Below are 25,881 nucleotides of genomic sequence, written 5' to 3'. Positions count from 1 at the left end.
GAGAGCTCCCAGAGGTGGGTAATGATTAGGAAACCGTACCAAACGTTATGATCAGATCCCCAGATATTTTTGTACAACTGACCTCAAACACAAATCCACAGCAATGCACAGTACTGTACATTACGCATGTCCACCAACAGTCCATAGAAAAAAATGAATATTTTGTAATCTAGTCACTATCATGTAGTTCCAAACCTGTATGACTTTTGTGTAAAAGGAGATTTTCGTGATCACTTTCATTGTATGGAAGATGCAATGAAAGTGAAGACTGAGGCTAAGATTCCGCCCAAGTTCTCCTTTTGTGTTCCACAGAAGATAAAAAAATTCTACAGCTTTTGAATAACATGAGGAGGAGTAAATGATAAACAGAATTTTCATTTTTGAGCGAACAATCCCTTTTAGCTTTGCAACCAGATGAGATTGAGTGATTCCTGTATTAAATGTTGAGTCTCACCCCTGCAATGTCAACCAGTGGACTGCCTGGAGCATTGACGTCAATTTCCCCTACTTGGCATTCAACCCATGAAATGGGTCAGCTCAACTGATATGGACTCATCATACTGGCTTCTTACACACAGTGACAGCACAACCCCCCGATGGCTTTTCATATTTCTCTTCGTTTTATGAGGTCACTAAATGTTTCCTTCTCTTTCACTACTCATTGGAAATGACTTAAAATAATCCGATTTTACATTCCATTAATAATTTCAAACCAAATTACCAAATCAATCCTTATAAATCACAAGTGGGCGGTTGGAGCGCATTAGTTATGTAAAAGTCACAGTGTAATGCCTTCCCACATAGAACTATGGATGGGAATCAGAAAGTACCTGGCGATACGATATTATATCGATATCTGAGTTGCAATACAATATTATTGCGATTCAAAACTGTATCTGAACGTATGTGGTCGGTAATGTTGGAGATGTATTCGATTTTTTGGCAAATGTTTGCATTTATGGAGTTGCTCGAGACTCAACTTCATAAGCGACAACTTCAAATAAGACTGATGAACTATAGAGAACAAAATGCTGTCACTAGCATCCGAAGGCGGAGATGCTATCTGCAGCTGAAAAGCACAGTAATGTGTACGTATATCGCTGCAAAGAGGTCTGCGTGTTCCCGAAGGAGGCTGGTGATTTTATCGTATATAACGAAAACGCGTACTGTTTTTTTTTTTTTTTTTTTTTTTTTTTAAGCTGTCGGCAAATTTCTTAATTCGCATTGACATTCTATGGGCGGTACACTGAGGGCAATGAGATAAGAGGATGTTTTTTTTAATGGATGTCTATGGAGGAGATGCTTCAGTGTGCTGAAGAAACAGCACATTACCTAATGAATTGACTGCCTGTCCACTAATATTTAACATGTTTTACACTAAACAATCCTATTGGAAGGAACTATGTGTGGATTTACTACGATAAAATTGCTGTTTTAAAAGAGGTCACAGACAATTTTGCGACAGGAAGGTGTCAGTTTACGGCTCTCCCCATTTATTTGTATGTTATCTGCAAACGGTGACTTACTTTCGTAACAATCTAGTTGACCGTTACGCTCTCTCCTATGGTAAAAGCATGGTGGTTTTTATGTTAGTAAATAATAGAATCTCTGGAGAAACTCACTAGTTTCACTATCTGGCCAATTTGTTGAAATTTTTCTTACTTCCGATTCACCGGTGTTGCGGCATGGAGTAATTGCATCATTCCCGTCAAAACTTTCTTAATTCAATGCGTCCTGACCTCGTACGAACTGAAACCGTTAATCTTATGGCTCTGTTCACACATACCATCAATATGGAAATATATAGGTATTACAACAACTTCTCAGAGCAAAATTTACCAGTATTTTCAAAAGAGTCGTATTCACACATGACCCCTTACCTGAAAATTGCAGTACATTTTCTGGAAAAGGCTTTGTGTAAAAGGGGCTATTAAAGCACAGGTGGGGGGATCATACACATCGGCACGTAGATGTCAGAGTAATGTCTTCCTACACTGAGCACACACTTGAAAACAAATAGTAGCCAACAGCTTTTAAGGGCGCTGGCTTTTAAGTAAAGTTACCCACAAGAAATATCTGATTGTTTTCTTTGCCTGAGAGCCATATTTGTCCATCTCACATCACTGTCTTTGACGTCAGGCAGTGGTGGCCATTGTATCTAATCTGTGAGCACTTTGCAAAGCTCATCCAACCCATTAAAGCCAGAGTGAGGTGGTGCTGATGGTTTCCATCTACAGCGTTTTCACAGCATGGTCCACTGATCCTTATTACAGATACTGCTCAGGCTGCCCTCTTTTCCTTCATTGGCTGTTGTCAGAGTGGCGTGTTATACAACATTTGCCAGCAGAGTATGGCATGAAGTGTGGATGCTGTGCAGCATAGTGTCAATCCCATAGGCTGTCACAGAGTGGAGCAGGCATTTTAAGTGACCTTATGTAATGTAGTCTGATCTTTTCTCATCATTCACACAATGTTACGGCTTGTTAGTCATGGTATATATCTAGTTGTTTTATTCCAATAAGAACGGCAAGTGTGCACTTTAAACATGTTTTTTAATCGAACTGTGCTGGAAGGAGTGGATTTTTTTGCAGGTTGTGTACCAAGTGGCATGGGTAATATGTTTTATATGCAGGGTAATATGCAGACATTACACCTCTAGTTCATGCGTGAACGGATTTCACACAGAAAAATTATTACAGCATGCAGATGGCAGCTCCTTACTGTTTTTAATTGGTGATTTTCACTAAACCCACACACATTTACTTAGTTATCTATCACTAGGGCATGCCATAGACTTCAGTTGTTCTTATATAAAGCTAATTATAATTACTATAGACCAGGGGTCAGCAACCTTTTTGACATGGAGTGCCATTTTTTTATTTACCTGGTCAATGGCTGTGCCGACAACCCTTCAGTGAAAGTGCTTTAATGAATTTCGGTGAATTGCACCTGCAAAATCCTAAAACTTTATTTCCAGGTTTAAATTATGTTTTGAATAGACACAGATTTTTTTAACCCCACGATGTGGGTTTATGTTTTCTCTTTTAATCTTTTAATGTCATTTTGAGTGTGACCATGGTTTAAGGAGGGTGTACTTTGTATTCTGGGTTGGAAATCTCAAGGATTAATAGTGGTGTTTTCCTCATTACATTTTAAGGAAAGCAAAAAGAAACAAATGAAACACAGAATGTAGGCTGTCATCCACGCAGCCTGACCGAAGCAAAGCGGGCGCAAATACTCGCATGATTAACTGAAAGTGAAGCGCTGCTGGCTCGTGATGCACAAATGGCTTGCACGCGCTGCACGAGTCTGTTGGGTAAACTGCAGTCTCATCATATTTTAACTTTTTTTTTAGCCACCCATTCAGCTCATGAAAATACGCTGCATGATCATGAGGCAGGATTATATCAAGATGTAGATTGGAATGCAGGTGCGGAATTTCATATGAATAAAATAGTCTACTCCTCTCTCGCCGTTGCTGGCATGCCAGTGATTACCCCTCCACATGACAATGCTGGTACATGTGCCATAGGTTGCCAACCCCTGCTATAGACTAAACCAAACCCTAAGCCTTCCCCTAAAATAATAATTGGAAAAAAAACCTAGACACATCCCCTTTAACTATGGGAAAACACTGACCTGTCAATAAAACAGTCAATGTTGTAAAGAAACCTTCATGTGCATTGTCCCCCACCAAGTTGAAATGAGATATTTTCCTCTTGGCACAAGCATAACCAAGCCTGCCAGCTTCATTCTTATCTCAAAAATGCCTCTTTCTCTTTGCAGATTTTGGCTTTGGAAACTTCTTCGAGCTAGGAAAGCCCCTGGCCACATGGTGCGGCAGTCCTCCATATGCAGCCCCGGAGGTTTTTGAGGGACAGCAGTATGAGGGACCCCAGCTGGACATCTGGGTAATACAGTTCTGCAGTGATCTAACAAGCTAGTGAACCCGTGCAGGTTCACACTACTTGTTTTTGACTGTAAATGATAAGTGAGTCAGCTGACAGTTGTTTGTGTTACCACCTATTTAACCTTTGAGAGCTTGGCTGACGTCAAAGCGTAAATCAAACACCCTGTGGTCCATGTGAGAGCGATAAAGATCAGATCATGTGAAAGCTCTCACCCTCTGTATAAACTGCCATTAAGTGCATGCACCTATACATTTGCACCGTGTGACTTGGTGCATCATCATTGAACTGATCACACTTTAGGGATAGGCATTTTGATCATTTTGTCTACTCGAGAACTTGAGTACTATGCGCTATTTTTTACAGGGTTCCCACGGCCATGGAAAACCTGAATTTTAGAATTGTGATTTCCAGAACTGTAAAAGTCATCAATTTTTTTTTTGCTAGCTGTGCTAAGCTGTAAAATATTGTATCTGCTAGGAATTGTTCTTTATGAGTGCAATGATTTTTAAAAATTCTTATCCAATAATTACAAAGGACCAGAAAAATCATGAAAATTCCTTCATCAGAAAGGGTAGGAATCCTTTTTTTTGGCCGATGTTTCATATCTTGCTTTCTTCAGCATCTTGCGCCATGAGAGTCACATTGAAGATGGCATGCCATGTTAAAAATAGTATAAATATACATTAAAATAGGGAGGCACGATATATCGGCAACCAGCTGATAACCGGGAAAATCTAAATATTATACCAATATATTGCTCTGTGTGGATTATTTCAACATCTCTACAACTTGTTACGTTGTTTTGGGTCTGGTTTTAATTCGGGATAATCTGCTGTAATGACGACAAGCCATTTCCCATACTCTTTTTATGTTTCATGAGGCAATAAGCGAAAATGCGACAAAAACATGCATGTATGTTACTTGGGGGGGCGATCATTTTCACTTATTACTTAATGAAACATATACAGAATGTGGGAAATAGCACATTGTTACTAGCAGCACAGCATTGCTATTAAAACAAGCCCCAAAACAACCTAACACGGTTCATAGATCTTGAAAACATTTTCACATAGTGACTCGAGATGGCTAAAACATTCGTTTGTGCTTTTTGTATTTTAAGAGTTGAGACTTTTCTAACATTAGGACTCATGACTATTCGATCTGTATGATCTTACCTATTCCCATTATGATTGCTGTGTTCACATTTCTTAAGATGAGCGCTGTAACAAGCATCTGTGAATGAGACGCGCATAAGCACACATCCATAACAGACACTAACCACCACTGTACTCGCAGTCTGGCTGTTATTATAAATATTACACAGAGATTAGGGTTTGTATGGTGTGTTTTGATGTTTAATGTTTGTTACATGCTGTTTATCACCTAATTTTTATTTAATGCATTATTACAGCTGTTAGATGTTCATTATTCTCTCCCTGTTAGTGAGTCATTAGGATTACTGTAAAAATTCATATAAATGGGCACCATACAATTTATTCATGTGTATTTTCATTTATTTCTCATTCAAATCAGCATCCATCTGTAATATAGTTACATTTCTGGTTCATGTTACATCTGCCAAACCTTAAATAGCAGCAAGTCCAAATTCCAAGCTTTTAAATGACACATACTGTATTTTTCAAATGAGAAGCTTTTAATTAATTAGCTAGCAGTTCCAGCTTAAAGGATTAAAAATGAAAACTTTTTTTTAAATATTGGTTATCGGTATCGGCCACAATGAGCTGTGAATTGTCGGTTATCATATCGGCCCAGAAATTCCATATCGGGGCATACCTACATTAAAACAATAATAAATATATCATATTCTAAACATAAAATAGTAATATTTTATAATTAATTTTAATTATTGAACGTGTTACAGACGGATGTCTTTGGCTCCCTTTTTTCAGCATCTTGCGCCATGAGCTTTGTGTTTTAAGATATCATGTTAAAAATAGTTTAAATATAAATTAATAATAAATATACTATATTATAAATAGAAAATAGTAATATGGTAAATAAAATAGATTTTTTTTATTGTACATAGGCCTATGTGTCAGAAGGACGTTTTTGTCCATTGCTTCGCATTTCCCCCTTTTCAGCATCTTGCACAATGAGGGTCGTGTTTTAAGATTTCATGTCATGTTAAAAAATCATATAAAAATTTGAATAAATATACTATATTCTAAACATAATATAGTAAAAATAGTATAAATATTTTTTATTGTTGTGCAAATGTGTCAGACGGACGACTTTGGCCATTGCTTCATACCTCGCTTTTTTCAGCATCTGGCGCTATGAGCTTAGCGTTTTAAGATTTAATTTTAAAAATAGTATAAATATAAAATAATAATTCATTTACTATTTTATGAATATAGTAATATGTTAAAAATAGTTTAAATATTTTTAGTTATTGTACATATGTGTCAGAAGGACGTCTTTAGCCATTGCTTCGCATTTTGCCTTTTTCAACATCTTGCACTGTGAGGGTTACACAATCTCTGTTTCATTCAGTTGCGCTATGTCTAGCTGTTTGAAAGGTAGATCTTGTCCTATATGAATGCCCCATAATTCTCCTCAGAGTGTGAAGCTCTGTGGCTACCCTGGACTGAAAGTGTTGACGCAAATTCATGTCGGCGTGAAAAATTCCGCTGGAAATGACGGTATAGCAAAATAAAAATTAGGTCCCCTTTTTGTCTTTGGCCTGCGTGTAGTTGTAGTTGGATTTCGATCAGTGTGTAATATTTTAAAATAAATAGTTATGCCATTAACTGTTGAACTGGTGCTGTGTGTGTTTGTGTTCCTGCAGAGTATGGGGGTAGTCCTGTACGTGCTGGTGTGTGGGGCCCTGCCCTTTGATGGCCCCTCTCTCCCTGTCCTGCGGCAGCGTGTTCTGGAAGGCCGTTTCCGTATCCCTTACTTCATGACAGAAGGTAAGACGCTCTTCTTGCCCATTGAGCTACCACCAAGAGAGATTTTCTGGCGGCGGTTGCTGTTTTTGCACGAAACTCAAGCCTGGTCAATTAAAATACTCCTTAAGTGCTTGGCTACAGTTTGTGTGTCTGGACTGTATAAAGGGGAATGGCTGTAGCTCGTTGGCCTTGAGCAAACCTTTAAAGTAGGGATGGGTCCCAATGATCGACTAGTGGCCCACCGACTAGTCTATTAGTGAGGTCACCAAGTTTTTTCCAGATTTTTATTTCCATAAATGTTTTAGTTTTAATATACTTAGAGGCATGGCTACAATTAACGTGCTGTGCTTTAGCTGTAAGTAAGTTTGCATCATTAAACACTCTCGCGAGATTTGCGTCTTTAAATTCATCTACTTTAAATCACGTCTTTTGCCATTGTATGTCATTTCATGACACATCTCATCACGTTTTGCATTTTTAAGACAGTGTGCCAAGTAAATTTAGTCCAACTTGTAAAAATACAGCATTGATTTTGAAAATGTATAGTTTTGGACATATTCTTATCCCTCTTTGAAGCAAGTCTCAACCCTCAAAGTGAACACAGCAGTCAACATTCTCTCCACTGACTTTTTAAGGCAGACTCACGCAAGCCGTGAATGAGAGATAAGATGAGAGGGCAAAGGGTATGAGGCAAGGCAGTTTAAACTATGCTGATGGCAGGGAGCCAATATGTGGCCGGCTCTGGGAGAGGCAAGGTGAGGGCTGCTTTTTACCCTACTGCTCCAGCCAGGATGGCCCCTGATTGGGGAGGAGGGGGCCGGTAGTAGGGGTCAGCTGGCTTTATTCAAGACATTTAAACAATTAAGCCATATTGAGAATGTTTGAATGTAATTCAAGCCCTTTTGGGTCCCCAAGTGAATCTAAGGCACCATTCCTCCGAATGAGAAGAACAGCATGTGCTTTTCCTTTACATTTCCTTTTTGAATGCTCTCATCACATAGGATTTTACCCCTGCAGCGTATGCACCCCACCTCAGTGTACACTTAGCCAAGATTCATAGCACGCACTATACAGAACATTACATGCTACACACTAAACACCATTCAGTGAATACAACATATGCAGAGATTATGAGAGCCTGGTATGATGTTCAGGGAATTTTGTCTTATTTGTCGATTCAGGGAAGTCACAATGTTACAAATGAAGGAAGAGGTCATTTCCAGAGTTATCCAAGCTATTTTAATGAGGAATCATGACAAGACAGAACATTCAGGAAATCTGTTTCACGGTAATGGCAGTATCTTCTACAACATGTAGGGAAACTCTCATTTATTTAAATATACTTAGGCCAAAAGTGTTCTTGCACTACAAAAGCTAGATGCAGCACAACAATGAGAACCGAATGCAGGTGTCTCAAGACATGTTTTTAAAGGTTAAACTTATTTTTAACTTGACATGGCATCTAGAAAAGCAGTGCTCCTGCACGAGATGTTCTTCCATGTAAATCTGAGTTTTTGTGCTAACCAGCCACGATAAGCAACAAGACATTTTGTTGATCGCTTGGGTTCTATTTCGTGTGCTGTTTTGTTGGTTTGCTCAAGGCACTACGAAATCTCATTGTTCCAAAATCCTGTGCCATATACAGTAGATCTTTTGATTGGCTGTGACTGTGTCATGTTGTGCAGCAATATCATGTTTATTGTGGCCAAACTATTTTCTTGGAAACTTGTTACATCACGCCGTAGTTAGGCTATGTCCACATTAATCTGGATACATTTGAAAATGGTGTTTTCGTTTTCTAAACGCTCTCCATTCGCACTGCTGATTTCAAGCCTTTTCCAAAACTTGCTCGTCCACACTGAAATGTATGCAAGTATAGGTCTCTGTGGAACAGTAATGGGTGTTTTCAAATCTGTGGGCGTTTTCAAACCGGGATGGGCGTTTCTAAACTATCCAATGAAAGTAGGGAATCTAAGTGTAGTAATCAGTGGGCGTTTCCAAACCAGGATGGGCGTTTCTAAACTATTCAGTGAAAGTAGGGAATCTCAATGGTTTGAAAACACCCACTGATTGGGAAAAGCCAATTTTTTGTTCTTCAGAGACATAAGTCTCAAAGTATGAAAACTCTTAAATCCCCTTACTATGCATATGAAAAATTACCGTTCCATGTATGGTCTGAAACGCTGTCCTCGTGTTCCGTCACTGGACAGCAATTCCGAGTAAACTTCCCATCACATTTGAAGGAATGCAATGTGAAGGTTGTACAAAGTAACATTTATTTTTAATAACGCTATCAAAGTGAATAGCGGGCTCAAAACCGGCGCTACAACATGGGTCTCCATCGTGATTGTTTTGGGTTGAATGGATCACATGACAACAAATACATCATAGTTTTCAGGTTTATCTCCATTTCCCCTGCCCATACTACAACGCAAAGACAGCGTTTTTAAATGTATCCACTTTTCAAAAAGCTCAGTTTCCACTGTCAAAAACGCCGTCTCAGTGTAGATGGAAGGCCAAAACATACAGAAAAAGATGCGTTTTCAAACAAAAATGTATTAGTGTGGATGTGAACTTAGTTGTCACTATATTTACAAACAGTTTGTGAAAACTTTAGAATTATCTCGATGTCTGATGAAATGACTCCTAGAATATGATCAGATCTTCATCTTAGTCACAAGTCGTCTTAATTTTACTCAAGTGGTTATATATAATTATATACTGTCATATCTTTATTGATTAAATGGTTAACACAGTTATAGTCACTGACAGTAAAAGTGTGAGTACCAGTAGGATGTTGACCTCTTGAGGTCAGTCACAACTCAGTCAGGTTTATCAGGTCAGGTTTGTATTAACCTGCCCAGAGATTTACCAAAGGAGGTCACAGTACTACTGGAACTGTGTTTTGTGGGAAATATTTCATGGTAAATAAACAGAGAAAACAAAACACTGCATACAATAACCATGATGGTTGGAGTGAAATGGCACGGAGCTGCTTTAAACAGAGAGGATCAGTGAGTTCCATTATGGAACGAGATTGTACTGCAGAATTCTACAGCATCTCTCTACGGTCTAAAACTTAAAGAAATTGGGTCATGTTGCATAGTTCAAAACTTAGGGATAAATCAATTGCAGAGTGCCTCAAACCAAAGAAAGTATGTATTTTAGAATTGTGAAATCATACTCCTGGGCTAAGTTCCAATGAAATGCTAAGCTGTGATCTGCTGCAGACCACTGAAGCAGGGTATCAACAATAAACTTCAACTAGGACTGTCAATCGATTAAAATGTTTAATCGTTTAACCAAATTAATTAACATCACATGCCGATTAATTAATCTAAATTAATCACATATATAAATATTTGCCCCCCCCCCACAATAACAGTAATTCAATATATAATGATTAAATAATTCTATTTTTAATAATTACAAATATTATATATATTATAAATATAATTCAAATAATAAAAATGCATGACATTATTGTCTATGACGAGCAAAGCATTAATAAGACAAGACAAAATGAGGATTTAGAAGGCAATATATTGTTTATTTACATATTATTGAACATCATTGGCCTACAGTCCACAGCAATCCATTTTGCAATGGAATTCGTCAATCTGTCCAAGATAGGTGTATTATTGGAGTTTTTCTAAGGATGTGTCAATGTAAACATGCGTCAGACAGACGCTTTGGAAGCGTCTCACTTTGGTTGCGTTGCGTCATAAACACAGCATTTTTAGATTGCTGTGTCAAGTTAAACAGCTTGAAAACTCAGAAAACATGTCTCGAGATCCCTGCTTCCAGCTGTGTTTGAATGCAAGAACGCGTTCTCATCTTGTGCTGTCGCTAGTGTCAAGCAATCCTGAGTGTGGTTTGTTCTCTTTACAGCTGTGCATTGCCTATACAGCTGGAGTTTCGCTTTCTGCTCCCTGCTGAAAAAAAGTGGTACTTCAAGTTTGAATTGCTCCGATAGTAGGAATAATCCTTTTTTAAGATTAATTGCATACATTTATTAATGCGTTATTTATTATATAAATAATTGCATTGAATTAACACGTTAAATCAACAGCCCTAACTTGAACTGAAACAGATTTACACTATAAAGAAAAAAATATCTTAAAATATATCTAGTGCTATGGTCTGATTAGCAGAGATTGGGGTTCTTGCTTTTAAAGAAGTTTACACTTGTTGATAAATATAAGGATTAACATACTTTTCCATTTATGACTTTGAACAACAATTGTTTTTCAGTGACTGCTATCTACAGACTAAGGTGGCCAACGGCCCACATTATGCTTATTTCTGTAATACAGTGATTTATTGATAGCAAATTAGATTTTCTTTTAATTGTCCAAGTGCATGGTTATCCAATGACGATAATCCTAAAATGCCGAAATATTGGCCAATTTAATCAGCCTGGCCTGTATATCAGTCTGGCCTACATTTTAGTTTATCACTAGTTTAAACTGTTTGTTCAGAAAGTTCTGTCTCACTAGACTCAGAACTCCAATCACTTCCCTTCATACATATCTGAATGCAACAGACTGGAAACGTAAGCTCATGCGAAGAAATTTTGCATTACGCTGCTTGCCAAAGTTCAAGTTTCTTGAACTCTGACCTGTGAATTCATATGATGAGAGGATGTGTGACCAATAGAAGAACTAAATTTCAAAGATTGACCTCTTGGCTCAATACAAGGAATACATATTTCAAAGCTGCATGTTTATATTGTTGCGAAGTGGAGTAAATGTTTTTTTTGTTGCATTTTGAATATATTAAATATTTGTGATTTTATCATTTATTAAAAACAGATGCTCAAGGAGCCTGGGTAGCTCAGCGAGTATTGACGCTGACTATCCCTGGAGTTGCGAATTCGAATCCAGGGCGTGCTGAGTGACTCCAGCCAGGTCTCCCAAGCAACCAAATTGGCCCAATAGAGTCACATGGGGTAACCTTCTCGTGGTTGCGATTAGTGGTTCTCGCTCTTCTAAGTAGTGGGAATTGGGCATTCCAAATTGGGAGAAAAAGGGGATGAAAAAAAAACAGAAGCTCAAAAACACAACATCATATAGTCATTTAATAATTTTGCATGCTCTTCCATAGTTTGCAGGTCTTGTGTGACCGCGGCTTGAATATGATACTGTGAAAACAATATGCACAATGATGATGTCAGGTATCGGCAAAATCCACTATCATCACCCTCTATTTTCCAGGTTCCACAAACTTTTTCTCACAGCTTTTTTTATGCATAATGATTTCTACCTGCAACCTTGTAATAGTTCACTAGTGCCACATGAATTTGGTGATGAGATTTCTTTATTCCCTGTGCTGAAGGGAGGAGGATGTTTTAAGCAGGAGGGCATCCCACTGTGTTCCAGCACAAGGAGTGTTACTGTAGTCCTTTAACTCCCCCTGTTTGCTCTAGTGTCTCACAGGCTCTCCAGCAACCGTAAATACAGCAGATAAACAAGATGAGTGAGTCCTGAGTCTCACGTCAACAGGGGAATAGTGGAGCATTTAGCACACCCACATCAAGCCCTCTAACACACAGCCCTTTGACGTCAATTTTATTCAGCCCAGCTGAGTCAGACGTGGCCATTAGGCAAGGGCATAGGCGGCAGACAAAAGACCTTGTGCATTCTTGAATGAGATAATGTGTTTTGAGTTTGTGTCGGTCCAATCCCTGGAGTCCTTTCTCCTTGACAGTGCTGAATTTATTGGGTTGTTTTCAGTTGGGGTTTGTAGACAGACTGTTTTACAAATCTCGTCCCAAGCAGTGGACGGTACATACTGTCACCAGTTTTGCAGGCCAAAGTGTATGTCTCAGATGGAGCAGTGTTTACTGTGTGGCAAACACACAGTTACCCTTTCAGGGTGAGATTATACAGATTCTCTCCAAGAGATTATCGTTGTTCTCGCCAAGTACAGACAAGTACAGAACTCTCAAATTGCTTCCACAATGATAATAATACTGTGAGAGTTCTGTCTGTCACTACATCTGGGTGCACTGCACTCAAATTATTGCCGTGGAAGACAAATTATGAGAATCATATTAGATTTATTTAGTCGTAGTTCCATTGAGGCAAGTAAGGTAACTTGGCGGCCATGTTCATAAGGCTTCAGAGCAGCTATTTTCTGTCTCTCGTGTTAGATACAAGAGGGATACAAGTACAGCTCCTATCTACTTGAATGGGGAAAGACTGAAATCTCCAAAACTGTCTCTGGTGTGACATGATCACTGATGGCTGAATAATAGCATTTGCGATGAAAATTAAGCAGGATTCACATTATGCGATTTTAGCCACAATTTTGCCTTCTGAGACAAATTATGCAAATTGTGAAAGATTTCTTTAATTGTAGGGCAAAATCATCTGTCTTTGATCGCTTGGTGTGACATGATCACCAATAGCCAATTACTTGCCTTTGCGAAGAATGTTAATCATGATCACTGTACGATTTTGGCCACAATTTTTGAGACAATTTTTAGGAATCGCGAACAATTTTGTGTAGCAAAGTGTAGTATTTGATGACTTAGTGTGACATGATCACCGACAGCCAATGAATTGCTTTTGTGATGAATCTTAGCCTCTAACGAAGTTCTGACATCTCCTACAACACTTTTTGTTTTAAATGAAGAACCAATAAAAGCACAGCAATTGATCACATTTTAAGTATGTATTATACTCTCAAAATTCTTGAACAATGAGCAGTCCACATTCCCTCATTTGCACAGCCACAACAGACTCCAGACATTCGACAATCTAACATAAAAGACCATTGATGCTGCCCAATTTGCGTTGGCTTTTTCCCCAAGATCTCACTGGAGTCATATAAGAAATCATATAAGAGTCATATATTTCATATAAGAAATCACACAGTGTACTCCTGGCTTAAGGAATAGTCTGGTTTAATAAAAGTGAATCTTAACAGCATTTGTGGCATAATGTTGGTTACCACAAAAAATAAAAAATAAAAAAAATAAAAATTTTGACTCATCCCTGGGTTGCAGTAAGACACTTGCAATAGAAGTGAATAGGGCCAGTCCATAAATTCGAAACTACTCACCATTTCAAAAGTATTGCCACAAGATGTAAACATTATACATGTTAACATGATTTTAGTGTGATAAAATTGCTTACTAACCTTATTTGGTATAATGTTAAAGGAGACCTATTATTGCCCTTTTTACAAGATGTATTATAAGTCTCAGGTGTCCCCAGAATGTGTCTGTGAAGTTTCAAATCATAATACCCCATGGATCATTTATTATACCATGTTGTAAATGTCGACATAGCTCTGTTCTCCGTGAATACAATCAGAGACAATGGTAAATTTAGCTGCATTAGCCGTGGAATCAGCTAACAAGCACATTTGGAAAGGCGATTTGCAAACATTCACAAAATATAAAGTGTGATACTTACATCTTCAGGATATAAAGCTGGAACACGAACAGTTGGTACTAATCCATGCTTGAGAATCAAATTTTTGGAAAATCCTGCTTTATATTGACCCTCATTCACAAAGCAGTCAGGTGTAAAATGATTTGCACAAACATACACGAATTTTGGTATATTTTGGGGCACATTTGCTTCAAAGACAAAACTTGTCCACTGTGTCTTCAGTGGCTCTGATGCCAGGAGTACATGAAGACACTTATGTTCACTTTTACAGCCAACAACAGAACACTTATGACGCTTACGAAGCTGAGACATTATTCTTCTCACCGTAGCTGCTCCAGCGCGGAAAAAAATGGTGGACTGTGTGTAGATCACTCGGGAGAATCTATGATAATAGGGTGGAGTCCGTCACCAGTCGTGGGTGAGGCCTGCTCTAACGTGACGTCACATTAGAGCAGAAACGAAAACCAATCACTTTGAGACACTGTTTTAGATTAATAGAAATATAAGAAAGAGGAGTGGGTGGACTTTTAACATTGTAGGGTGGTTGTGTACACACACTGCCAACTCACATTTATGTTCAAACACCATGTAAATGTAAATTTTGCATAATAGGTCCCCTTTAATGTCTTGTGACTATACTTTTGAAACGGGGTGTATTTTAGCATTCATGTACTGGCCCCATTCACTTCCATTGTAAGTGTCTTACTGCAACTGCGATTTTTGCTTTTTATCAATAAAAGAGGGACGAGTCTAAATAATTTTTTGTGAAAATTAACATTATGCCACAAATGCTGTTAAATGAACTTGCACTGAACCCGAAACACTCTTTTAAGGTAGAGGATATGTTCTGTTTCTCTTACTCCTCTCACTTTCTATTCCACTCTCCACTTTCATATGCAGACTGCGAGCATCTGATCAGGCGGATGTTGGTGTTGGACCCTTCCAAACGTCTGTCTATAGGACAAATAAAGGAGCACAAGTGGATGGTTATGGAGGTCCCCGTGCAGAGGCCGATGTTATATCAGCAGACTGCAGAGGGGGAGGCTGGGGTGGGAGAATACAGTGAGCAGGTGCTCAGGTTAATGCACAGCCTGGGCATCGACCAGCACAAGACCGTAGAGGTAAGGCCTCATGCATAAATTACTTTTTAAACTAAGGAAATTAAACAATGTGTTTTCATGCTTTAAAAAAAAAAAAAAAAAAAAGACTATTGTGTCATCATTCTATAACAATGACAACTAATTCGGATGTCAGAACTCTTAGCAGATTAACATATGACCGTTCACGTTTACTTATCAGTCTGTAGTCAGTATTCAGCAACAGGGGCATTGTTACTCATTGCACATATGATGAGGTTAGCCAATCATTACAGAGGTCATTTATACACATTTATACAGTGGCAGAAAAAGTATGTAAACCTTTTGGAATTACCTGCATTTATCTGTTATTAAAACCTGTTTTGATCATCTTGTATAAGTTACAATAATGCACAAACACAATCTGTTTTAACTAACAACACAAATTATTGTATTGTTCTTGGACATATTGTATACATCATTCAAATATTCACAGTGTAGATTGGAAAAAGAATGTGAACCACTAGGCAAATGACGTTAACAAAAGCTAATTAGAGTCAGGAGATGGCAAACCTGGCATCAAATTAATTAAAAGAGATTGGGGGTGTGGGTTAGAGCTACTATGACTTATAAAAAGTACTTAAACATTTTGAGTTTGCTATGCACAAGATGCATCTGCTGAAGTGGACCATGCCTCGCAGAAAAAATCTCAGAAGACCTGCGATCAAGAATTGTTGCTTTGCATTAAGCTAGAAAGTGTTGCAAAGGTTTTTTTGAAGAGCTTAGATATTTATCTGTCCACAGATGATTTAGTACTGTGGCCGTCCAGTCAAAATGACTCAAAGGGCACACCGCAGAATGCTCAATGTGGTAAAAAAGAACCCTAGTGTGACAGCAAAAGATTTGAAGGGAATCATTGGAACTGTTTAACATCTCTGTTCATGAGTCTACTTTACGGAAAACATTAAAACATCATGGTGTCAATGGCAGGACACCACGAAGGAAGCAGCTGATTTCCAACAAAAACATTGCTGCACTTGAAATTTGCCAAAGACCACCTTGACACTCCACAATGCTACTAGGAAAATGTTTTGTGGACTGATGAAACTAAGTTGAATTGTTTGGGAAGAACATGCAACACTACTTATTGTGTTAAAAGGGCACCTCATACCAACATGAATACATCATCCCAACAGTGAAGTACGGTATAGGGAGCATCATGATATGGGGCTGCTTTGCTCCTGGGCCTGGACCGCTTACCAATATTGAGGGGAAAAATTAATTCCCACGTTTGTCAAGATATCCTACAAAATAAAGTCAGGGTGGCTGTGTGCCAGCTGAAGCTCAGTAGAAGTTGGATGATGCAGCAGGAAATCCACTACAGAATGGCTTTAAAAAAAGGATCCATCTTTTGGAGTGGGCCAGTCAGAGCTCAGAACCCAATAGAGATGCTGTGGAATGACCTCGAGAGCCGTTCACACTACACATGAATATGGCCGAGCTGAAGCAGTTCTGTAAGCAAGAAATGTCCAAAATTCCTTAGGAACATTGTGCAGGTCTAATACACAGCTACCGGAAATGCTTGGTTGAGCAAGCATTTGTTCAACAAAGATGTGAAATATAATAATTGTTTGTGTGTGGTTAGCTTAGGCACATTGTGTTTGTCTATACTTGTGACTTCGATGAAAATGAGATCACATTTCATGACCAATTAATGCAGAAAAACAGCTTATTCCAAAGGGTTCACATACTTTTTCTTGCCATTGTATATATAGTAGAAAACTTAAAGGTACAGTAGCAAAAATTTTAAATTCTGAGAATCTGAAAAGGTGTGGAAGATAAAGCCAAATGACTGTTGTTGTTGCTAGAAACTTTGACTAACATTATAAGTCAACTACAAAAGTGTAGGATATGGCCCTTTTAAGAAAATCTGTCAACTAATTTATTTTCATATTTTTTTCGTCCATACTGCAGTCTCTTCAGAATAAGAGTTACAATCATTTTGCTGCTATCTACTATTTGCTGGTTGAGAGGTTGAAGGCACATCGCTGCAGTTTCCCTGTTGAACCCCGTCTTGATGCCCGCCAGAGACGGCCCAGTACGATCGCCGAGCAAACCGTCATCAAGGTAACACTTCAGTTTGCCTCTAAAAATGACAATTTTAACAGCAATATAAGAAAGATGTTTGTCAAGACATTGAGTTATTGTGCATCCTATTCTCTGTGCTTAAGGCGAGCAGCACTGCTCCTCAGGTGAGCCTCCTGCCTCAGAATGTACGGCTCCTGCGCTCCCCAGCAGTGCCTCAAGCCTCCGCGGACTCCTTCACATTCCCACAGTCCTCCTGTGCTGCCGAGCACAGCCTCATGGATGAGGAGGTTGGAACTCCCAAAGTAAGTGAGAGATGGATTATAAACTGTTACGATTACAGAAGGAAGCTTGTGATTTGCCCATACATAGTTTACTTAAATAAAAACATTCATGTTTTTTTAACCAGTATGACATTCTTTGTTCCGTGGAACACAAAAGTAGATATTAGGCAGAATGTTAGCCACAGTCACCATTCGCTTTTAATGATCTTTTTTCCATACATTGAAAATGAATGGTGACTGAGACTGTCATTTTGCCTAATATCTTCTTTTGTGTTCCACGGAAAAAAGAAAGTCAAACAGGTTTGGAAAAACACGAGGTTGAGTGAATGATGAAGGAATGTTTTTTTGGTGAGCTATCACTTTAAGTGTCATCATTGCTTGTTGTGCCTGAAACTTGACAATTGGTCGGATCACATAGGGCTGGGGTCAGGTAGCTGACCCAACTGGAGTGTTGAGAAGCTAGTACAAACAGTTGTTGCCACAGCATTGGGTTTTATCCGACTGCTGCCTACCGAGTGCCTTTGCACTCCTTCCCAACTTTGCCGTTAAGCAACTTTAGTCCCTCCAAGTTCAGGCAGTGGGCCTGGCTTTTGAGAACCACAAAAAAAAGACTACGTCTGGATATATGCCGTTTATATTGCTCTTTTCCATAATTTGATTAATTACTACTTCAATGATCAATAGAAAATGTGCACAAACATCTCTTTTAAATAAAATTCTGTGTGAACTGTGATAGTGCAGTGTTAATTGTAGTGCAGCACACTTTTATGAATAAGGCGCAATCTATAATAAACCTTATTAGAAAGGAAGTATGTTTGAACTGGAATGACAATGACTAAGGTTACATACTCTTGGCACAGCACTATTTCAATGCATTTAGCACCTGGTTAAAATAAATTGTGGTGATTAATGAATAACAGTTTAATGGCAGTTTTTTGCACTGAAATACCATGCATAAAAATGGTGCAGCTCTTCAGTGAATTCACCCCTTTCTTTCTGATGGTGAGGTTAGACACGTTATGAGTGTGTTTCCCCTTGAGGTCATCCACAGCTGCTTGGCTTACGTAAGCGAGTCAGACTACAGCCATCTCTGGCTGTGGCTCACATTGGACGTGACCGCTGTCCATTCGCTCTGGCTTAGTAATTCCTCTATTTCTTCTATCTCGCTTTCTTTCTCTCTCAAACACACACACACCACAGAGTGTCTGTCTGTCTTACCCACTACAGCCCTGCTTGGATATCCATACACACACACTGCATTGGGTGGCTTTGCCCATGCCTGTATTTGACCATCTTCGGAATCTTGTTATTTGTGCATTCATGGCATTCCTACTGAGAATTGCATCAACTAAATCTAGGGCTGGGTATTGATAAAGATTTCCCAATTCAGTTCGATTCCGATTCACAAGCTCTCGATTCGATTTTGATTCAATATCAATTCATATAGGTTTATTTTAGTTATATTGTCCCTTTTGTTTATATATGAAAGGAATTCTCTCCAAGCTAATGCTGTTAATTATACAGCGGACCTTTTAACTAGGTTAACTAGGAAAATATTAATTTTACTAATTATATTTTATTACTTTTTAATTATTTTGGTCACATTTTGGCTTTTTAAAAATGAACAAATCAATGTATTCAATCAATAAATAAGAGATTATGTTTTAAATATTATTATATTTTTACTTATGCATAATTTGTACTATTTTCAAGTGTTTACATTGATTTGTTGAACACGTGCTAAACCTGGTACTGTCTCTTTAAAAAAAAAAAAAAATGGCATTTCTGTAAAAAGCTTCTTTAAATGAGTGCCTGTTAACTAGATAAGACCCTAGTGTCTTTACCTCATCTGTGCGATGCATAATTAGAATTAAATGTTTTTTGTTGTAAAGAACAGAAAGGGTATTAAAAGAGACATTATTCAATGACAAATGGGTTGCGTGGATCTCGTCTTTTGACACGCATTACACGGAACAACTTTTACTCTCAACATGCTGTGAAAGGATCTAGCTGCTGAACACTTCACGACTATACTACACAATTACTGGTGAGTGAAATGTAAACATATACCAGCCAGTTGCTAAATATATACATTTTAGTTGCATAGCCTGAAATTTGGTTGCAAATGCGAGTGATTTCCTCTCATTGTATTGGAGGGTTGCGCATAGAGTAAAAGATCGATCTTGGGATTTAAGAATCAATATCAAAATCGTTCAAATGAAGATCGCGATGCATCGGAAAATTGATGTTTACCCACCCCTATCTAAATCCATTGAACAATAAACAAAATTCATCTTATTGTAAAACCTTCATAGCGGTATGTGTCCACACCTCTCCGTCTTGTTTTTAAAGTCAACGTAAAACGAGGTGTTTGCAAAACATTTGACTTCCTTAACATTAATTATTTCGAAGTGAAACAGGAAAAAAATTAGGATGAGACTTGATTTTATCCATCGGGAATTGCAGAGCAAGTTTATACTTTGGAATAATATGTACTAATAAATCATGCACAGTAAGACCAGGAACCTGTATTAAGAAAGAAAATAGGGTGGATATTGATTTCATGTTGATTTAAAGACCAGATTGTGACACTTTCTCCACTACGTGACATCAAAACTGAAGTTTGATCTCGAAGAGAACAACAGGACCCCTGGAGGGGAAGGGACTACTGGGATAACATAATGTGTTCAGAGTCCACATGATCACGCTGTGTCTGTGAATATGGCATGGCTGGGCATGATGATAAATGGCTGAAGGCCAAGTATCTGTGGCTGTTCTTCACCCCATGTGTTGGGATAACAGCATTCCTGGCCCAGCATGCTGCAGGAAATCAACCCAGGAATGGTACAACTGCAGCTCTGACTCGTTTAGCTCCATGACTGAAGATGATTCATGTCCATGAGTGTGTGCTTGAGTTAGGGATGGACAAAACTATATATTTTCAAAATTTAATAGCCTGTGGGTTGCCTGAACAGCTAGTCAACTTATCAGGCTTAAATGATTCCTTGTATAATTAGGAAGATTTCAGGTTCACCTGACACTGAATGTACACATTTATTTTTTTAAAAGTTGGACTATTTTTAATGTTGATGCTCAACCGTAAAAATGCAACATTCAAAAAAAAAAAAAAACTACGTAAGATGCAACACAATGACCCAAGGCATCTGCCTGAATGTTTACGGCTGTAGCGGCTGTGCATTAAAGAAGTGGAATTTTAAGACATAAGGAGGCTATTAAATGAGACGTGTTATTTCTTTGATTACCTCCTGAGACCCAAGTGTGATCGGAAAGCTCTAAGATGCTCCCTTACTCCCTATTTAGTGAATTACGTCCAGTGTGCTGTCTGTATGCACTGGTCTCAGAAGAGTTCGAAATGCACCGTATTTTCATCCTAACTCCATATAAAGCCTCTGAAAGCAAAAAAAAAAAAAAAAAAAAAAAAAAAAAACATTTCTTAATGTGAAAATGCACGGTAAATATAGGATTTCTAATGAAAACCTTGTGCTGTTCTACACATTAGTGTACACTGTTTAGCAGCATGGCATTTCACGATAAATCACTCAAATTTTAAAAATGGCATATCGGATGAAACTAGAGACCCTAATCTTTTGACTCAAACAGGTTTCGATGTAAAAACATAATTAGGTTTCTTCCCAGATGTAGTTTTGTTGGCGTTTCTCCCAAAGACAAACTGCGCTGTGATCACCGCCATGTTGTTTTGTCACATGAAAGTTTAACCCTTTCTGACAGCTCAGTGTGTCCTGAACTGAGATCAGTCAGTTTAAATGAAATAAAACTGTGCGTTGTATATAGCGAAGCTAAAATACAATGTCCACACATGTGTACGTGGGGTCGCAGAAGGATAAACAGCTGGATAGAGAGCAACAGAATGGTACAGAATGCAGGAGTTGAGACTTGAAGGTTTGACTTTCAAAAGTTGGAATTCTGACTTTGACATGTTGACTTCAAAGTTTTTTGAAGAGATGCTCAAAAAAATGACACAATGGCAAAAAATGTCCAGCTAAATGTTTTGGGCTATATAGCAGCAGTGCTTCAAATGGGATTAATTTTAAGATGCCACTTTAAAGGGTGTATACATCTTACGTTGAAATACTGCTGGATAGAGCGCAAAAGTTGAACTGCATTATTAACTTTGACACATTGGTGTCTTAACGCAACATTTTTGGCAGAATGCTCATAAAACAATGCAACAGCCAAAGGTTTCAGTCTGAAAGTGTATGGCTGTAGCGGCAGTGCTTTAAAGGAGACGAATTTAAAGGCATAATTTGAGGGCATTTACATAAGACACGTTCTTGCATTTAAAAGCAGCTGGATAGAGTGCAACAGAATGTAACAGAACGCAGGAGTTGAGAGACATTTAAAAAGTTGGACTTTTAAAAGCTGTATTTTTAATGTTTACTCTATGTCTTAGAAATGCAACATTTGTGTCAGGATGTTCAAAAAACAACACAGCGGCCAAAGATGTTGTAGAGGCGGTGCTTTAAATGTGATGAGTTTAAAGACGCAACTTTTCTGAGATGGTTTTACTGTGCAAACCTCTCTAACAGCTAAAGAACAACACGGTGTCAGTACACTTATTAAAACACTGCCACCAGAAATATTAAAACTAATATAGGCCTTCATGTATATGCATTAAAAAAAAAATCTGGATGAACTAGTCAACCATACTAATTGACTAGTCAACCATCGTGATGCATGCCTAGTTTCAGTACGTGTGTGTGTTTTATGACATGTCTTGGTTTACTCTGTCTGCATGAGGCTCTGACTGTCCTCTTAGCCAAAACACACTTCCTGTCCCTGCATTCCAGACTTCCACCCCCTCCTCTCCCGCTCACTCATTCGTCTGAGTGAAAACACAAAAGAGAGGGAGCTATAAAAAGAGGCAGAAAGAGAGAGTGTGCAAAGCTTTTGTTTACTCTCACTCAGTCCCAAAATCATTAAAGAATGTGTTCATGAAGTCTGGCCTGTCATCGTCAAACACATACAGTTAGTGTGTGGCGCTGACTTGGTGGAAATGTGCCTCAGCACTGTGACTTATGGGGGCTTATGGGAGATTAGAGTTTGCTCTTTGGAAATATAGTGCTGGGAGGCATGTGGGTGAAATATCTTATCTACAACAGTGTGAGGGAGAGTTCATTTGATAGAAATGGAGAAATCCTGAATGGCTGTCGTCCCCTAAAGTATGTACTGTTCAATACGTATAACCTATAAATATTGTGAATATGTATTGTATAGGTTATGTATTATATTTATTACACGACTCTCTTACAAGAATCACGACTTGATTCTGTTTGGTCATTCTGTGGTAACTGTGGTTGATTGGTAAACTGCATAATTTATAGAAGCTGTAAAAGGTCATGCATTGTCTTGTTTCCTCGTGATCACAATTTAATTTTCCCGAGATTTCCACATAACAAAAGTCGTTTTCTTGTGATCTCTACATCGTGGTCACGTTTTCATTTTCTTGAGATCAGAACATACAGTGCATCCGGAAAGTATTCACAGCGCTTCACTTTTTCCACATTTTGTTATGTTACAGCTTTGTTCCAAAATTGATTAAATTAATTATTTTCCTCAAAATTCTACAAACAATACCCCATAATGACAACATGAAAGAAGTTTGTTTCAAATCTTTGCAAATTTATTAAAAATAAAAAATGAAAAAATCACATGTATATAACTATTCACAGCCTTTGCCATGACACTCAAAATTGAGCTCAGGTGCATCCTGTTTCCACTGATCATCCTTGAGATGTTTCTACAACTTGATTGGAGTCCACCTGTGGTAAATTCAGTTGATTGGACATGATTTGGAAAGGCACACACCTGTCTATATAAGGTCCCACAGTTAACAGTACATGTCAGAGCACAAACCAAGCCATGAAGTCCAAGGAATTGTCTGTAGACCTCCGAGACAGGCTTGTATCGAGGCACAGATCTGGGGAAGGGTACAGAAAAAGTTCTGCAGCATTGAAGGTCCCAATGAGCACAGTGGCCTCCATCATCCGTAAATGGAAGAAGTTTGGAACCACCAGGACTCTTCCTAGAGCTGGCTGCCTGGCCAAACTGAGCGATCGGGGGAGAAGGGCCTTAGTCAGGGAGGTGACCAAGAACCCGATGGTCACTCTGACATAGCTCCAGCATTTCTCTGTGGAGAGAGGAGAACCTTCTAGAAGAACAACCATCTCTGCAGCACTCCACCAATCAGGCCTGTATGGTAGAGAGGCCAGACAGAAGCCACTCCTCAGTAAAAGGCACATGACTGCCTGCCTGGAGTTTGCCAAAAGGCACCTGAAGGACTCTCAGACCATGAGAAACACAGATTGAACTCTTTGGCCTGAATGGCAAGCGTTATGTCTGGAGGAAACCAGGCACCACTCATCACCTGGCCAATACCATCCCTACAGTGAAGCATGGTGGTGGTAGCATCATGCTGTGGGGATGTTTTTCAGCGGCAGGAACTGGGAGACTAGTCAGGATTGAGGGAAAGATGAATGCAGCAATGTACAGAGACATCCTTGATGAAAATCTGCCCCAGAGCGCTCTGGACCTCAGACTGGGGCGAAGGTTCATCTTCCAACAGGACAACGACCCTAAGCACACAGCCAAGATAACAAAGGAGTGGCTCCGGGACAACTCTGTGAATGTCCTTGAGTGGTCCAGCCAGAGCCCAGACTTGAACCCGATTGAACATCTCTGGAGAGATCTGAAAATGGCTGTGCACCAACGCTCCCCATCCAACCTGATGGAGCTTGAGAGGTCCTGCAAAGAAGAATGGGAGAAACTGCCCAAAAATAGGTGTGCCAAGCTTGTAGCATCATACTCAAAAAGACTTGAGGCTGTAATTGGTGCCAAAGGTGCTTCAACAAAGTATTGAGCAAAGGCTGTGAATACTTATGTACATATGATTTTTTTTTTTTCGTTTTTTTTTTTTTTAATAAATTTCCAAAGATTTCAAACAAACTTCTTTCACGTTGTCATTATGGGGTATTGTTTGTAGAATTTTGAGGAAAATAATGAATTTAATCCATTTTGGAATAAGGCTGTAACATAACAAAATGTGGAAAAAGTGAAGCGTTGTGAATACTTTCCGGATGCACTGTAAGTTCTTTTCATGTGATCTCGACATGACATAAACTTGTTTTCTCACGAGAAAAATACGTTGTGATCGTGATTAGGTTGTGAGAAAACCTAGGCAGCTATGGGCTTCTGTAACAATTGTCACCTGTCCCAAGCATTCGATTTCCTACATAACTGCACTCGTTTCATGTCTCTCACATCACTCAGTGGTCTCTTCTTGCACATTAAAACAATCTGCTTTGCGTTGAGGTCCTGATCACCCTGTCAGGGTTTATATTACGGTAATAACTGGCTGACTGAACATTTATCCCTTACATATTTTAGGAGTTATTAATGAAAGCCTTCAAGGGAGTGGTTTAGTAACATTGAGAAACACAAGAAACAGTCATTAATTCCAAGCTAATTGTAGTTCTTTTTATAATTTTGGGTGGAATTAGATTGTCTTTTCTAAACAAGATTATTTTTTAATTTTTTTTAAATTTTTTTTAAGAAATCCGACCAACGAAGAAATCCAGACACAGTGAGCTTTGATGCTCATTAAAGAGATGCACGTTCGATTCCGGCCTGTGTCAAGTCCCTATCCCATTTCCCTTTTCTCTCTCAAATAATTTCCTTTCTCTGTCTAGTTTCTATCAGTAAAAAGTTGCAATAGCTAAAAAACATCATATTTAGAGATCTTCACCTTGTTTGCAGGTCAACGGCTGCATGCTAGACCCCCTGCCCCCCGTGGCCGTTCGCAAATCCAGTGCCTCATCCCCCAGCAACATGATGGAGACTTCTATAGATGAGGGCATCGAGACAGAGGAGCTGGACACAGAGGATGACCCTATCCATGTCTTCAACGCCTATCAGACGGCCCGTTTCGGGCAGCGCAGACACACGCTGTCAGAGGTAATCAACCAGCCAGGAGTCATGACCAATGCAGGTGAGATCTTCTGTGAAATGTAGTGCATGTGATAACAAAGCTGTTGATGGCTGTTTTACAACCTTCAAAGCCAAAGCTAGCACATCTGAGAGTCTCTGAAGTTTAAAATAAGTGATGGGTGTGGCTTAGAGATTAAAACATCTGGGCTGGTAACCAAAAGGTTGTAGGTTCAAAAATAAGAGGG

General features: G+C 38.8%; 1 protein-coding gene across 2 annotated transcripts in view; it reads left to right on the top strand.

The window, feature by feature from the left end:
- Positions 1 to 25,881, top strand: part of LOC127422091 (serine/threonine-protein kinase SIK2-like) — a 67,023-nt gene that overhangs the window by 26,752 nt on the left and 14,390 nt on the right. For both annotated transcript variants that reach the window (XM_051665448.1, XM_051665450.1), the window contains 6 exons: positions 3,787 to 3,911; positions 6,721 to 6,844; positions 15,127 to 15,347; positions 17,277 to 17,429; positions 17,534 to 17,692; positions 25,466 to 25,697. In XM_051665448.1, the coding sequence (XP_051521408.1) occupies positions 3,787 to 3,911; positions 6,721 to 6,844; positions 15,127 to 15,347; positions 17,277 to 17,429; positions 17,534 to 17,692; positions 25,466 to 25,697 (1,014 nt within the window). The remainder of the gene's footprint in view (positions 1 to 3,786; positions 3,912 to 6,720; positions 6,845 to 15,126; positions 15,348 to 17,276; positions 17,430 to 17,533; positions 17,693 to 25,465; positions 25,698 to 25,881) is intronic.

The sequence above is a fragment of the Myxocyprinus asiaticus genome, chromosome 31 (genome assembly GCF_019703515.2).
Source record: "Myxocyprinus asiaticus isolate MX2 ecotype Aquarium Trade chromosome 31, UBuf_Myxa_2, whole genome shotgun sequence".
NCBI lineage: Eukaryota > Metazoa > Chordata > Actinopteri > Cypriniformes > Catostomidae > Myxocyprinus > Myxocyprinus asiaticus.
The sequence above is the reverse complement of the archived record's forward strand: the minus strand, read 5'-3'. Positions and strand labels throughout refer to the sequence as shown.